This window comes from Macrobrachium nipponense, chromosome 6, assembly GCF_015104395.2.
Source record: "Macrobrachium nipponense isolate FS-2020 chromosome 6, ASM1510439v2, whole genome shotgun sequence".
Taxonomy (NCBI): Eukaryota; Metazoa; Arthropoda; class Malacostraca; order Decapoda; family Palaemonidae; genus Macrobrachium; species Macrobrachium nipponense.
In genome coordinates this window covers 87,651,688-87,666,687 of record NC_061108.1, presented here as the reverse complement: position 1 = coordinate 87,666,687, position 15,000 = coordinate 87,651,688, and the positions used below count along the sequence as shown (strand labels likewise).

Genomic DNA, 15,000 nt, shown 5'->3' with positions numbered 1-15,000 from the left:
ATAGTCAACATTTATCGCTTTCCAAGCATAGAAAAATTGCAGATTCAGACACTCATAGGTAATCCCCGTTTCATTTACATTACATTCCATTAAGTACATATCATCAGACATTTTCTTAGAAACATCTCGTACGTGGATTAATTCTGTTCCTCAGCATCAAGGATCTGACCTAACTATGGTGGCAGTAGAAATAGATCTGTGAATGTCTGTGCAGTTTGCATTCGGCCATTGGGAATTATCACTCTTAGCAATAAATTCATCTTTATGATTGACCACAAAGATAGGTTGGTTCCTGCAGGTATTGCTTTCGTCATTGGAGTGTTTAACTATGCAGTTAGATGTTAACAAATCTTAATTTATATGAGTCAGTTCTTGAAAAAGGTGTTCAAAAGCCACAGGTGAAGGTGGTTACCACAATGTTAACGAATTCTTGCAGGGGACATAAGGCGAATGAGTCTTGTAAAGACCATAGACCTTACATCTTCGAAGTTAAGGAGCATATGGAGTTGAATCTTATGAAACTTTACATTGCCATGGCAAAGCGTGGTGGCAGATTATCATGATCATGGGGAAGTTAATAGCACAATAACTTGACAAATCTTCTTGATGCTCACATTCAGGCTTTCCATCAGGTCTTAGGTTGGGTTTTTAATCAGGAACTAGAACTTAGAAACTCCTTACACCCTTACATGAATCATTCAAGAAACCCTCAGTAGACTCATCCCCATTGTGAAATCTTGAGTCCTACACCCTGGCGAATTAGCTATCACTTAATTTTACATGGAGAGTTTATTTGCTACCGTACCAGTTACCAGTGGACGATACCCGGCTTAGTATCATCTTTAAATGCACTATCACACGGAAATAACACCCCACGACTTATTCTAAGGAAACAATACAGAACTTCTTTAAATATAAAACAAATGTCCCTAGATTCCTGTAGACAAGCGTCAAGCGTCTACAGGTCAGACAGTTATTCAGTCATGAGCTATGCAGGTATCGATGCTTATATTGTTGAATCAGATAGAACTTACTACAACCAATAAAAAAATGCCATTTAAGTCAGGTATTTAGACGCGTTATTAGAAAACATTATATGAAGTTCTAATAACATTTGTTATTAAAATGTCAAACCATAGAACAAGTCATTCCTTCATTACAGTACTTACAAATATATATTTATAAGTGACTAATAGAAAAAATAGGAAATGAATAAATATGTAAATATGAAATCCATTCAGCTGTAATTTATTAAAAAATATGTAAAAGTACAAAATATATTAAAGATAAATGCAAAGAATATATCAGAACCTATAATAAACCTAACGCGAACAGCTTCCTGCATCCGAAATGGAACAGCATGCAATTGCCTAAAATGGCTGCGGCGCATAAGTTATAAGCGAGGAAGATAAAAAAATGTTTCAGCAATTCCAGACGGATTCTTGATGATTCGTTTCAAAGGAAGCGGAGAATCCCTGATATTGCTTGCAGATTGCTCTCGGCAGAAGCGCTTGATATGTTAATTGGCCGTGAGTGACTAATATCTCATTAGGACATGGTTCAACGAAAGTTTGGAGCTCCGAAATAAGGTGCTTCAAAGGACGCGGATCCTCCTGAGGATTCGTATTGGCGTCCGTATGGAGTCAGGAAATTCTGTTGTATTTTAAACTTTAAGCGAATGTACAGGCAGAAGTTTGTATTCATAAATAGGGATAAAGAGTAATATACGTTGTTTTACACACACACATATATATATATACATATATATATATATATATATATATATATATATATATATATTATATATATATATATATATATATATCGATATATATATATATATATATATATAATATATCTATATATATATATAAATATATATATACGTACGTACATATAATGTATATCTGTGTATACGTGCATCTGTGTGTGTGTATTCGAGTAATCTCTGAAATGCAACGAAAATCTATCAACTCATCGGTAGTGACATTATTTTAATTTCAAGATAATTTCTGTTATTGCTTAACACATTTGGAATCTACCTTACACTGCTTTTCTGCATATACTGATTTTGCCATAAAATGACCTGTTAGAAAACATATTTTTATTCATCTGTTTTTGTAGATCGTATCTTGAAAAGTTCTATAATCCTGTAATTTACCGTATGTGTTCAGTTTCTTATAATAATGCGATAAGATACCTAAATAACATTCTTATCCATGAAAAGCATAGCGAGGTAGTTTCCAAATGTTTTAAGTATGAGCAGAAATAATATTGACCTTTTGTTTATTATATAATATCTTATTTTGATGAACAGTAGTTATTTTTGTCTATCTCGGTAGGGCTTGTGTTTACGAAAGGGATGATTTGGCAAATGAATTTTAAACCTCAACTCTACTATTATCATTACATATACGTTATGGCACAATCTCTTTACCGAAAAGCCATAAATTTATTTGGAGTGACTGTAATTCAGATGATGAAGATAGCATATTCTACTTGTAACCATGAACAATTTCGGTTGAGGTAAATGAATCCATTCTGAATGAATGTTCGGAAATAAATGTGGTTTAATCGTTAATATCGATATATTTTCTGTGGCTCAATAACAGAAAATTATATTCGTGGTAAATGGGACACACCAGCAACATAATTGAAATAAGTACTGAACCTCAACCTAGTATTTAGAAGTCGAAGCAGTCATTGGAGAGTAATTATTGAGTATTCTATCCCGCAGAGAATATAAATATTGAGGCGTAAAACCAGCCTTGTTTTGATGATTTAATTTGACATATAGACTAAAAAGCATGCCAAATTCAATGTTTGTCGATGCAACCTCTCCAGCAGAAATATTAAACCATTAGTGAAAACTTTCGGGAAGCAGAAAACGTATAGAATTCCTAAGGATAACAGCACACTACACACACCCTTAACAACCCAGAGAAGAAAAATTCTATTTCAAAGGGCCATTTACGCCAAACAGTGTTTGATTTTCATATTCTTGATATCTATTTGTCACCATGAGTCACATGTCACATGCCTCCTAATTTGTTTTTCTCACTAGATGCTGAGAAAAGTCTTAAAATTCTGAGAAGATTTGTCAATACTCTAATCATTTTACAAAAGTCATAGCTTCAAAACCTAGTCGTTGTTTTCGTGTTTAATTTTCAAAATGTTTCGCTTGTGATCCTTACGCATATGCTAATGTGTAATTCCCAAAGATAATTGCAAGTTAATATGGAAGGATTGGAGACCGTCGTCTACCATACTACTCTGGACATTCCACTATCAGTTTTAAGAACCCAAGGCTCTTCATTGTCTTTCCTGTAAAACTTTAAAACATATTCAATGCGTTTTATGAAAACTAATCCATAAATACATTGAATATTCTGATGACTTATTGTATTCAAAAAAGAATTTCAAACATTTCATAACTCATTTGGTGTCCTTTTGATTTGGGTAAAACATAAAAATAGATGTTATCACAATGGCTCCTTAAGAATAGAGAGGTGATATTTAAAAGAAAAAAATATTCATCTCATCTATTTCAGACTTGTTAATGTCAACAAAATCCTTTCGTTTTTCGGTATCATTAGCTACCGGATCTTCGGACATTTATTTGAATGATGTTATTGTAATACATTCTTTATCATGAAAACTGGAAAACAAATGAAAAGGGGAACGAGAAACTGAAAATAGACATCAGTGAATAAACCGGTGGCTCACGTCTAAGCACTTGGTCACTTCCGAAAACGATATTTTTTGGGAATAATGCCCCTAAACCATGCCCGAACACTGAATCCGATGCTGTATGTTACGCTCGTTCATATAATTTGTCTTATTGCTGTTTTCACCACATTTGTGAACAAAGGTATTATCACCGCGGCGAAAATAGTTTCTCAGAAATTCCTCTCTCTCTCTCTCTCTCTCTCTCTCTCTCTCTCTCTCTCTCTCTCTCTCTCTCTGTGTATGTCGACTTGTACCCTCTGATGATAAATTTTTGTGCCGCTCAGAGATGCCTGCGTTCCATCATCTCGACGCTGTGGATATTGCCTTCCAAGATTTTTCTTGATGATTGTGCCTGCGCGTGCACATTTGTGTGTTTATAAATATTCACAGGTATCGCTTTTCCAGCCTTTGTAGGTACGTGTGCCCGGCCCCGACATGTTTATACATGTACAATTACTTGTAGAATTGAGTCATTATTCTGTTCTCATCCCCTTGTACTTGTGAGTGAGCTCTTCTCGATTTACGCAAAGTTTTTCAGCATTATTTTGTTATTGTCATTATTTAGCAACATATAAGAATGATAAATGCTTCTGCTGCGGTACTGATCATAAGTCTTAAAAACTCTTCTCAATATTCACTGGTATCTTTTGACAGAGCAGTCAAGACTAAGCATCAGTTCTGTTTGCATTACGCATTTTAATGCTTTTAATGTATATAATAAGTAAAAATATTCACAATGTAATAGATTATTACAGTAACATAAGGACACGGTTGAAAAATTAAGAAATGCTGAGCTTCACTATCACATAAACATATTTATAGGATTTGAAGGCACAGAGTTGTTACTAGTAAATGTTCTGGTATCTTTTGGCATCCTGACTTCCGCATTTAAGCTTGGGAAATGATATTGCTGCCAAAAATTGGCCTCTTTGTGTATTGCATCTTTAATGGTCCGAGTGAGTCCAAGACTTCGTTTGTTTACCAAATCTGAATGGCAATAGGTAGTACGACAAAGACGATACCATTATTTAAATTCTTCATACTACCAAAGATGTCCTCGTTCTTTCCCTTTTCTCTTATACAACCTTATAAATATATCAGATTTAATAAAAAGAAAGGCATTTTGTGATACTGAAAGCAATGGCTTATATGTTATTCCAGTCTTCATTAAAATTGCTAACTATATATAATAACATGCGCGCACACACTCAAACACACACACACACACACACAAACACACACTCACACACACACACAAATATTATATATATATATATATATATATATATATATATATATATATATATATATATACAATACAAAATAGGAAATTATTTATCATTATCCTCATCATACACATATAAAGAAGGCTACTCATCAGCGCATTTAACCTCTCTACACGCACTGCACAAACCACGTTACCTTGCGTATATTCTCATTCTCCCCTGATGATAAGCCCTCCTTTTACACACCTTTTATTTTTGCCCTATTTATCCAACCCTTTCTTAGTCTTCATTTGCTCTTTACCCCCTGGCACTTATAAATAATATGTTCTTCTCATCAACCTATCATCGCCCTATCTTTCCCCCCACATATATACTTTATAAACAGTTTGCGGAAGGTATATTCAATTTGTTAAAAGGTCTTTACTTATTGTCTTACTAACCCTTTTATCCTATAGCCATGTATTATATTATTATTATTATTATTATTATTATTATTATTATTATTATTATTATTAAGGAAAGTGGCAAGACTGATTTTATATATTGTTATTTTCTTTTCTTTTTTATATTCCGCTTCTCTGGCAAAGCAATGTTTCTGAGTAACTGGCCAATATTCATATTGGGAATATGAATATTGGCCAGTTACTCAGAAACATCGCTGAGCCAGAGAAGCGGATTATAAAAAAATAGAAAAAGACAATATATAAAATCAACTCGCTTAATTCTGCCATTCTCTTTAACAGTATTCGCCTAAAAGAGGGTCTTTTACCAAAATATATTATTATTATCATTACTATTATTATTATTATTATTATATCATTATTATTATTATTAGAAGGAAGTAAACCCACTCTTAAGCAAGCTCTGTTAAAAAGGATGGCTGCTTCGTGCGAATTATTGTTATATTGATCTTTTCAATTTTCCTTATGACTCATTTCTCTTCTACGTTGATAATGGCCAACAACTGGCCAATGTTCATACTAGCCAAAGAGAAATTTATTAACAGAGTTTTTACGTTGTGTTTTCTCAAGAAGTGTGTGTATTGAAATACGATGTGATAAACTCGTAAAACATTCCAGAAGATGAATTGGGGATCGGGTAGAATCAATATAAGATTAATTAGCAATAGGCAGTCATCCTTTTTAAGAAGATATCATTATATTGAGTCTTTTCAATTTTCCTTATGACTCATTTCTCTTCTACGTTGATAAATATGCACCAACCAACTTGAGGCCAATGTTCATACTGAGCCAAAAGAGGAAATTTATTAACAGAGTTTTTACTTGTTTGGTTTCTTTTCGAAGAAGGGTGTGATGTTAGAAATACGATGCGATAAAACTCGTAAAACATTCCAGAAGATGAATTGGGGATCGGGTAGAATCAATATAAGATTAATTAGCAATAGGCAGTCATCCTTTTTAAGAAGATATCATTATTATTATTATTATTATTATTATTATTATTATTATTATTATTATTATTATTATTATTATTATTATTATTATTATTATTATTATTTCATTTTGGCTCTTCATATAACGCAATAATTAAATTTAATTGCAAATGTGCCAAGTAATGTTTGTGACGAACGATTGCATATATTCATCGTAACAGATAGTTTAAATCTATCGTCCATAGTCGTAGTCGTTCATTGTATTTACCTAAATTATATATTTTACATTACCAATTTTTCGGTAATTCAGATATCCATTCTAAGGCAAAAGTTATGATATTTATTTTTATCTGAATCTCAGTAATTATGGTAATTACAGGTTTCCAATCTTCGTCATTTTACGTCGGAATTTAGGAGGCACTGTTTTCTTATTTTACCTTATTTTCCAAGGCCCAATTTTAATTAGAAGCCATCAGCATATTTATCTTGATTTTAGATGCAACTTGATATGTAAATTCCGTGATTAATATAGAGAAGTCTGTTAAATTTCAATTATAGCATACGATCCAAAGCACTTTTTTCAGCAATTATATTCTGCCATTGCAGATTGGCAATATTACTAACAACCTCTCAATTCATGCATGAAGGAATCCTAGATTCAATTTCAGTAGTTTGTTAATCAAATAAATGTTCATACATTGACGATGTAATCATGAGTGGAGTTTAGACGCCATAAACAGAAAGTATATGATTATAATTTAGTGCTTTGGGAGATAACGAAGATCAACAAAGCGCACTGCCATTAAAACAACATTTGCTCGATATCTAAATTATAGCCACCGTTCGCCTCAGCTAATAAAAGGCTGAAGCTAATTTGAGCATCAGAATTACAATGGACAGTCTATACATTGGGTGCAATACTCATTTATAAGAATTAAGGAATCAGCCCATTTTCTATACAAAACGGAAGGAAGATGAAGGGATCTGAAATGAAGATAAAGGCGTGTGACGTATCATCTACACTGAAGATAAAGGCGTGTGACGCATGATCTGAACTGAAGATGAAGGTTTTGGTGACGTTAGTTCGAACTGAAGATGGAAGCGTGTTGACCTATGAATTGAAACTGAAGAAGGAGGGGTTGTGGACCGTATGATCTGAACTGAAGATGAAGGGCGTGTGACGTATGATCTGAACTGAATAATGAAGGTTTTGGGGGAAGGCCGTGTAGTTGGTGGGACGTATGAAATGAACAATAGAGAAGGCGTGGGAACGTTATGATAATGGAATCGAGGATGAAGGCGCGTGACCTATGATATGGAACTGAAAGAAGAGGTGGGAAGCGGTTTGGACGTATGATATGAACTGAGGATGAAGGCGCGTGACCTATGATCTGAACTGAAGAGAGGGCGTGTGACGTATGATCTGAACTGAAGATGAAGGCATGTGACGTATTAACTGAACTGAAGATGAAGGTCTGTGACGTATGATCTGAACTGAAAATGAAGGCGTGTGACGTATGATCTGAACTGAAGATGAAGGTCTGTGACGTATGATCTGAACTGAAAATGAAGGCGTGTGACGTATGATTTTAACTGGAGATGAAGGCGTGTGACCTATGATCTGAACTGAAGAGAGAGCGTGTGATATATGACCTGAACTGAAGATAAAGGCAAGTGAAGTATGATCTAAACTGAAGATAAAGGCGTATGACGCGTGATCTGAACTGAAGATGAAGGCATGTGACGTATGATCTGTACTGAAGATGAAGGGGTGTGACCTATGATCTTAACTGAAGATGAAGGCATGTGACGTATGATATGATCTGAGGATGAAGGCTTGTACCGTATCATCTTAACTGCAGATAAAGGCATGTGACACATGATCTTAACTGCAGATAAAGGAGTGTGACGCATGATCTTAACTGAAGATGAAGGCGTGTGACGTATGATCTGAACTCTACTTGGTTTCGGAAAGCCATATCAACAGTGTCGTCTCTTACCTCCCGAGCTGAGACACATCATTCGAATGGTTGAGCTGTCCTCGTAAGGCCCTATTGGACCCTCAAGACGTCTTCCGGCTTCATCTTGGATTCGGGGGAATCCTGGAGGATCTGCAGGGGAAAAAGGAGAGAAAAAAAGTTAGAGCTCGATGAAATTCTTCAATTTACTGCGTATAATACTAATGGATGAGAGAGAGAGAGAGAGAGAGAGAGAGAGACACACACACACACGAGAGAGAGAGAGAGAGAGAGAGAGAGAGAGAGAGAGAGAGAGAGAGAGAGAGAGAATTATGATATTGTGAGAGATTTCTTCAAATGAAAATTCATGTAATTCTTATATCCCTAAAAGTGTTTTCTTCTGAATAATATGGCAATAACAAAAAGGAAGTAACACAGAACCACTACCTGTAAATATTTTATTTTGCTTGCGTAGGATTTCATTCTAAACTATCTCTTCAATTCATCCACAACTCTGTACAGAAAAGTTAAACACTCATGTAGTTTTAGGAACTTCGATAGGTGAATTTATAGGCCTTTGGTTATAAGTCACTTAGGAAACGAGTTTATGAGTTACTTGCAATTAGGGTATCTGGGGATGCTCCTTTGAACCTTTCTTATTTTTATATGTTCTCATCGACCATTAAATTGTGGACCAACAAAAAAACAATGCTGAAATCTGTTTTTCTTACACCATCCAATGGAATACCCTTCTTATAATTGAACTATTCACCCTTACATATAATTGCATTCATTTTTGCTCAAATTTTTCTAATTCCAGTATCTATTTTTGTATCACGGTGGCAATTTCATTCATTTCAATAAATCTTTATGTTTACCTATCATAAACATTTTTCCCAATGCATATACCATATTCAAAATTTTGAGCCTGCAGATAAAAGTGATTGCCTTACATTAATTAATCAGACGATTAAAGTAAGTAAAGGAAAGAAACTTAGATCATCTGAAGTGAAAATTAATTTTATTGTCTCGCTGTGTATACCGTTGTCAAATGGAATATTTCTGGAGAAAAGACAAGATAATGATGATGGCAGTCATTCTTGTGCTAAATGCCAGCCAGTTCGTGCATAAACTTCCTGTTGAAAGACTAAAAACAAAATAGTTTTTCATACACGTACACAAGAAGTTTGCATGCAATTTAGCTTTCTAGAAGGTACTTTTTTTCCAAAACCAATTTCACTCTATCTGTACCTCCTCTTTCCTTCATAACACCTTCGGTTCGCACAATTCATTCACCAACCTATCATTCTCCATTAATGCAACATGGCTCACCTTTTTACTTACGCTAACCTTTTTTAAATGATTTTTCTTCCTTTCAAATATTCGTTTTCCATATACACTATACAAGCAATCTATCCATACTTAATTTCCCGAGGATAGTTGCTCAGTAATCTCTTCATACAGTCCACATTGATTACAAAGACAATCCAAGTTTCATCTGGTTTTTTACCCATACTAATACCCTCCTGGTTCACCGGATATATTTACTCCTAAATACAAATGCCAGTTTGAAACAACCGTCTTTATTCTCCCACTGTCCTTTTCTCTTCATTCCTGTGTTTATTTTAACTTTGTAACTTTGCATTTGCTCGCATTTACTCTGCTTCCTTCTCTTACAAAACATTAATTTTTTTAAATTATTTTTATTAGATTATATAATTTCTCTTCGCTGTAAGTAATTTTTTATCTGAAAACATCGGACTTTCCACACTTGATTGCACCTATCTCTACTTCGATCTCCTTGGCTTCTCACATCACTTCATACGTAAAAATACTGAACAAACATTAAAGTAAACAAAACCCTTTCTCAGGTTAGCTTTTACATCAAACTAGTCACACCCATATTTACAGCACTGATAAAAAGGGAAACTAAAATCTAAAAATTTACTCAGGGAATATCAGCATCTACCGAGATCCATTAAAATGTTCACGTAACTGTTTCAAAACGAGCGCCAAATCCACACCCTCATCCTCATATCAAACCTTTTATCATCACTATTACTATTTCAATTGAAATTCCACCTTAGACTTTTAGGGTAAACTAAGATATTTTATCTAGCTACATTACTTCATTCCCCTCAGTCCCTTTACGGTTATACTTAGGGACAATTGCTCCTCACAGGCATTCCTATGGAACCGTTCTTCAGTTTCAGGCATATTTTACATACCATGATCAGCCACTCAAATACGTTTTCATTCGGCTTACGTATCCAACTGTCGCTTGCACAAGTTATCAACATCTTACAATGACCACTTCTACCCCTGCAGCATTCAGTTCTGCCCCCCTTCTATCTTCTACAGTATGTTTAGGACACTAACGAAATACTCTGAATATACCGAAAAAGTGTATTCTCTTCATAGTATTCTTTGTTTTTTTTGTACATATGATTCCGAGATTAATTAGTGACTAATCTTCCCTCTGCATTTGCTTCCTTAGAAAACAAATTCTTTTAACAAAAATCCTTTTTCACTTCGTACGTATCATCTTTCTCTCACTTATATCCCTCTTGCCAACCTTTGCTCTAAATAAATATTGGTTACATATACACCCAGCCAATTCACTTCTTACCATTACATCCATCAACTTACTTTCCTCACCTGTTTTGTATAATCTAACATGCACCTCATCTCTCCATTTTTCTCATTCCCAGATACAGTTTTAAAACTTTTCCTCTGAAGACTATTTATGTCCATAAATGAAGTACCTTTTCAAAGTTCATTTCTACTCAATCTATTCTCCATAACGTTTTTGGATTTAAAAGACCTAGTGCACACAGCATTTCGCGATCGCCAAATTCAGCAAGGCATTTATTCAAGCTCATCAATAAAACCCCTTTCTTCTACTCTATCTTTTCCCGTCCCGACCTATACTCGCTCACCATAAATCTTTCTCCTTCATAAATATGCTATCATACTCTCACAATCCTCGAAATATCACATTTGAACACTTTCATCCTTCCCCTATATCTTCCTGACGCCACAAAAATTACTCCTTCCCTAGATCTGAGATTTTAATATTCTAAGGGCAAACCTTTTCTTTCCATTCCCCATCTCTGCCTACAATGCTCTTTCACATTTGCTCAATAAATGCCAAAGCACTCATCTTTTTCTCCGTAAATAAATCGGCCATGAAGCACTTCATACGATCTTATATTATTCTTTCTCCGGTTTCTTGTAACAAGATTTACTGGTAGGGGAATTGCAAACCGATGCCTTCAGCTAACAGATGATTTCCATACAAGGCTCCTTAGCCTTAAGGTTCGTTTAAATTAACCAAAACCATTGGCACTTCCTACGGCAGCAATGAACGGGTTGTACTTCTTACTACCACTGCAGTAGCAGTTCACAATACGAATACCGGCTGAAGCCGTTGGCGTCAGTGAAAAAGACCTTCCTCATGTCGCAGCATTTTTCCATTTAAAAGGTTACATTAAAAAAAAATCGTTTATCTACTTTACAATACGGTCCATTATATCCCACAGCATTTGACTTTAAATGACTGACCTAGATGAATTTCCTACACATTTCATTGGTTGGGAGGGTATATATAAATTACCTAATTTCCCATGTCCTCCCCTAACCTATAAAAGACCTTTCACTGTTCATATCCCATCTGAGGATTCTTTGGATTTATCCAGAAAAAAAGTATCTCTCCTTACAGGCTCTTTCATTTACAATGTTCTCACAGGATAGGCAGAGAAAATTGCGAGACAGGAATAAAGTTTCTCCTTATCCGTGTCATAAGCAAAATCAGTTCTAATTTCACATAACCATAGATCATCCCGACTAAAGAAACCTACATAGATATAAAACAGCCAAACGTTTAAGTACAACTCAAGAAAATACTGAATGCTGTACCCTTCTGAGAGAAAAAGAGGGGCTTGTCAAACCAAGTAATTAATAGGGCTTTTAGCGGAGACAAACGTCGTAAATTACTTTTAATGTAGTTGCGATTCACATAAAATTTTTTTGTGGATCAAAAGGTTTGGTGTTAGAATTATGGTGGAGATATATATCATCACTACCATAATATATTAAGCATAATGCAATTCTGAAAGACTTTTGACACCAAATTATATACTGTTAGCACCGGTATGGAGTACTCAACGTGCAGGTAGTTTTTTGTTTTTACAATTTTGATACATAATAATAAAAACAGAGTAAAGACACTCACAGATCTGCACACGCCATCGCCTACTATATATATATATATATATATAATATATAATATATATATATATATATATATATATATATATATATATGATATAATATATATAAGTCATATCACATTACCGTGATTCATATACATATATCGAGCTACAATGTCCTTAATATGCTAATTAGATATTAAAGGACATTGTAGCTCGATATATGTTATATGAATCACGGTAATGTGATATGACTTATGTAAAATGCTACGTGTTGTCAAAAGCGCTACTTAACTACCGGAGTCGAGGCGGGTTGATGTTGTCTCCAAACCAACGAATACTTCAGCGCGAGAAAGTATTTGAGGTGAGAGACGACATATACCTTTTAGCCTCTCGCGGTTGGGTGGTACCGCTTCCACTGACGGTCCTGGATTTATAATGTACCTGCGTTCGCGCCCAGTACAGGTAAATCTATTATCGAGAAAAAATTCCCCTTCGGTTAAGCATATATGAAAATATATTAATTCCGAGGTAGAGCGAATTAGATATTAAAGGACATTGTAGCTCGATATATATAGTATATATATATATATAGTATTTATTATATTATATAATACTATCTTATATATATATATCATATATATATTATAATAATATATATATATATATAGATGGATAGATGGATATATATATATATATATATATATATATATATATATATATCTATATAATATATATACTATACATATATATATTATATGATATATATATATATCTATATCTATCTATATATAGAATATATATATATATATATATATATATATATATATATTAATATTATATAATTTATATATATATATATACGAATTAGATATTATGATATATTATATAATAATATATATATATAATATATATATTAGATAATGATTATATATATATATATATATATTTTATATATAATATATATATATATATATATATATATATATATATCTTATATATATATATATATATATATAATTTATATATAATCTACACATATATATTAATATAATATTATATATATATATATATATATATATTTTATTTATTATATATATATATATATATATATATATATATAATATATATATAATATATATATATATGTTTATATGTGTGTGTGTGTGTAGGACCGCATATCATGATAAAAAGAATGACATGGTACTCTGAGGATCCTTCGAGACCATTAAGTTATGTGTAGAAAAAGGTTTCCTTAGTAACCTAAGTATTTTTGATATTCAATATACTTGTATGTTATTTAGGGAAAATGTCAAATGAAGTGAAAAATAAAATAATTTTGTTTTCAGTTTATTTACGAGCAGCTGCAAGAAATAGAAAATAATTAAATTTACAAAGAAAAAAAAATAAATAAAAGAAAATTATCCGAAAATTACTTAGAAGAAAAGATGAAAAAGCAGATGTGGCAAATGTAAAGTAAGATAATAAGGAATATGTGTGTTCAGCAATTTTCTTACTAAAAGCCATGGTTTGAGACTTATTTTCAAAACGTCTGATATAATAAGATCTGTTAAGCTGGCCTCACACTAGGCATTTTTTTCTCGAGCAGCGAGCCGTTGCTGCCGAGAATGAAAAACCGGGAGCTTTTAGCTCGAGATTCTTGCTTCCGAACAGGACGGAAAGCAGCCAGCACGAGCCGCGAGCCACAGCATAGTGTAAACAAACAAGATGGCTGCTGCTGATAGGACGTACTCTCCTGAGCCACTCTTGAACCCACAAACGTTTTTTGTTACTCTTGCATTCACGTAAGTTTCCGAGAAATAAACCACTGCAGCGCATCTTGCAACAGTCCGACAATTTCTGGGCGCCATGATGATATCAGATGATCAGTTTTGTTTACTTTTTCCTACGGCTCCTCGAAACCACGAGCTCCTAGTGTGACGATACAACACTTTTGCTCGCGAGCATCGGCTGGATGCTGGCCAAAACCACGAGCAAGAAATGACTAGTGTGATACCAGCTTTAGAAGATGCCTCCGTTTTCCATGCAAGTAGTTTTACCCATCATCTGCAATTTACCTCTTGAAATTTTCTTGGTTATTTTTTCCTTTATAGGAAAGTTAATGTCTATATTTACCACGAGGATGGATGCTATGTGTCGGTGGATACTGGGTTATTTTATCTTTTACCAATCCTACTTCCAGTTTCATATTTCATTTCATCATATGGTAAATCTTGTTCCATAGACAACAAATTAGGATAAGCCATTCTTAACCGATACACAATCGTCATTTCTTTTCATTTTATTGTGACAAATGCGAGCAACCTTAAAAATAATCATACATGAAATACATGCTTAAATCACACTATCTTATAAGGAGCTTAGCATTTTTCTATCTGGATATTAATGTAGAAGTTCATTCTCAAACTTAGACCTTTTTAAAACCATAATCCACAACATTCTTCTTTGGTATTACGTTTCTG

At 33.7% G+C, this 15,000-nt stretch overlaps 1 protein-coding gene across 1 annotated transcript in view; it reads right to left on the bottom strand.

Annotated features, from left to right (window-relative positions):
* LOC135216857 (uncharacterized) overlaps positions 1-15,000 on the bottom strand; it is a 468,230-nt gene that overhangs the window by 195,710 nt on the left and 257,520 nt on the right. Inside the window, 1 exon segment of the mRNA XM_064252369.1 lies at positions 8,349-8,459. Coding sequence (XP_064108439.1) covers positions 8,349-8,459 — 111 coding nt within the window.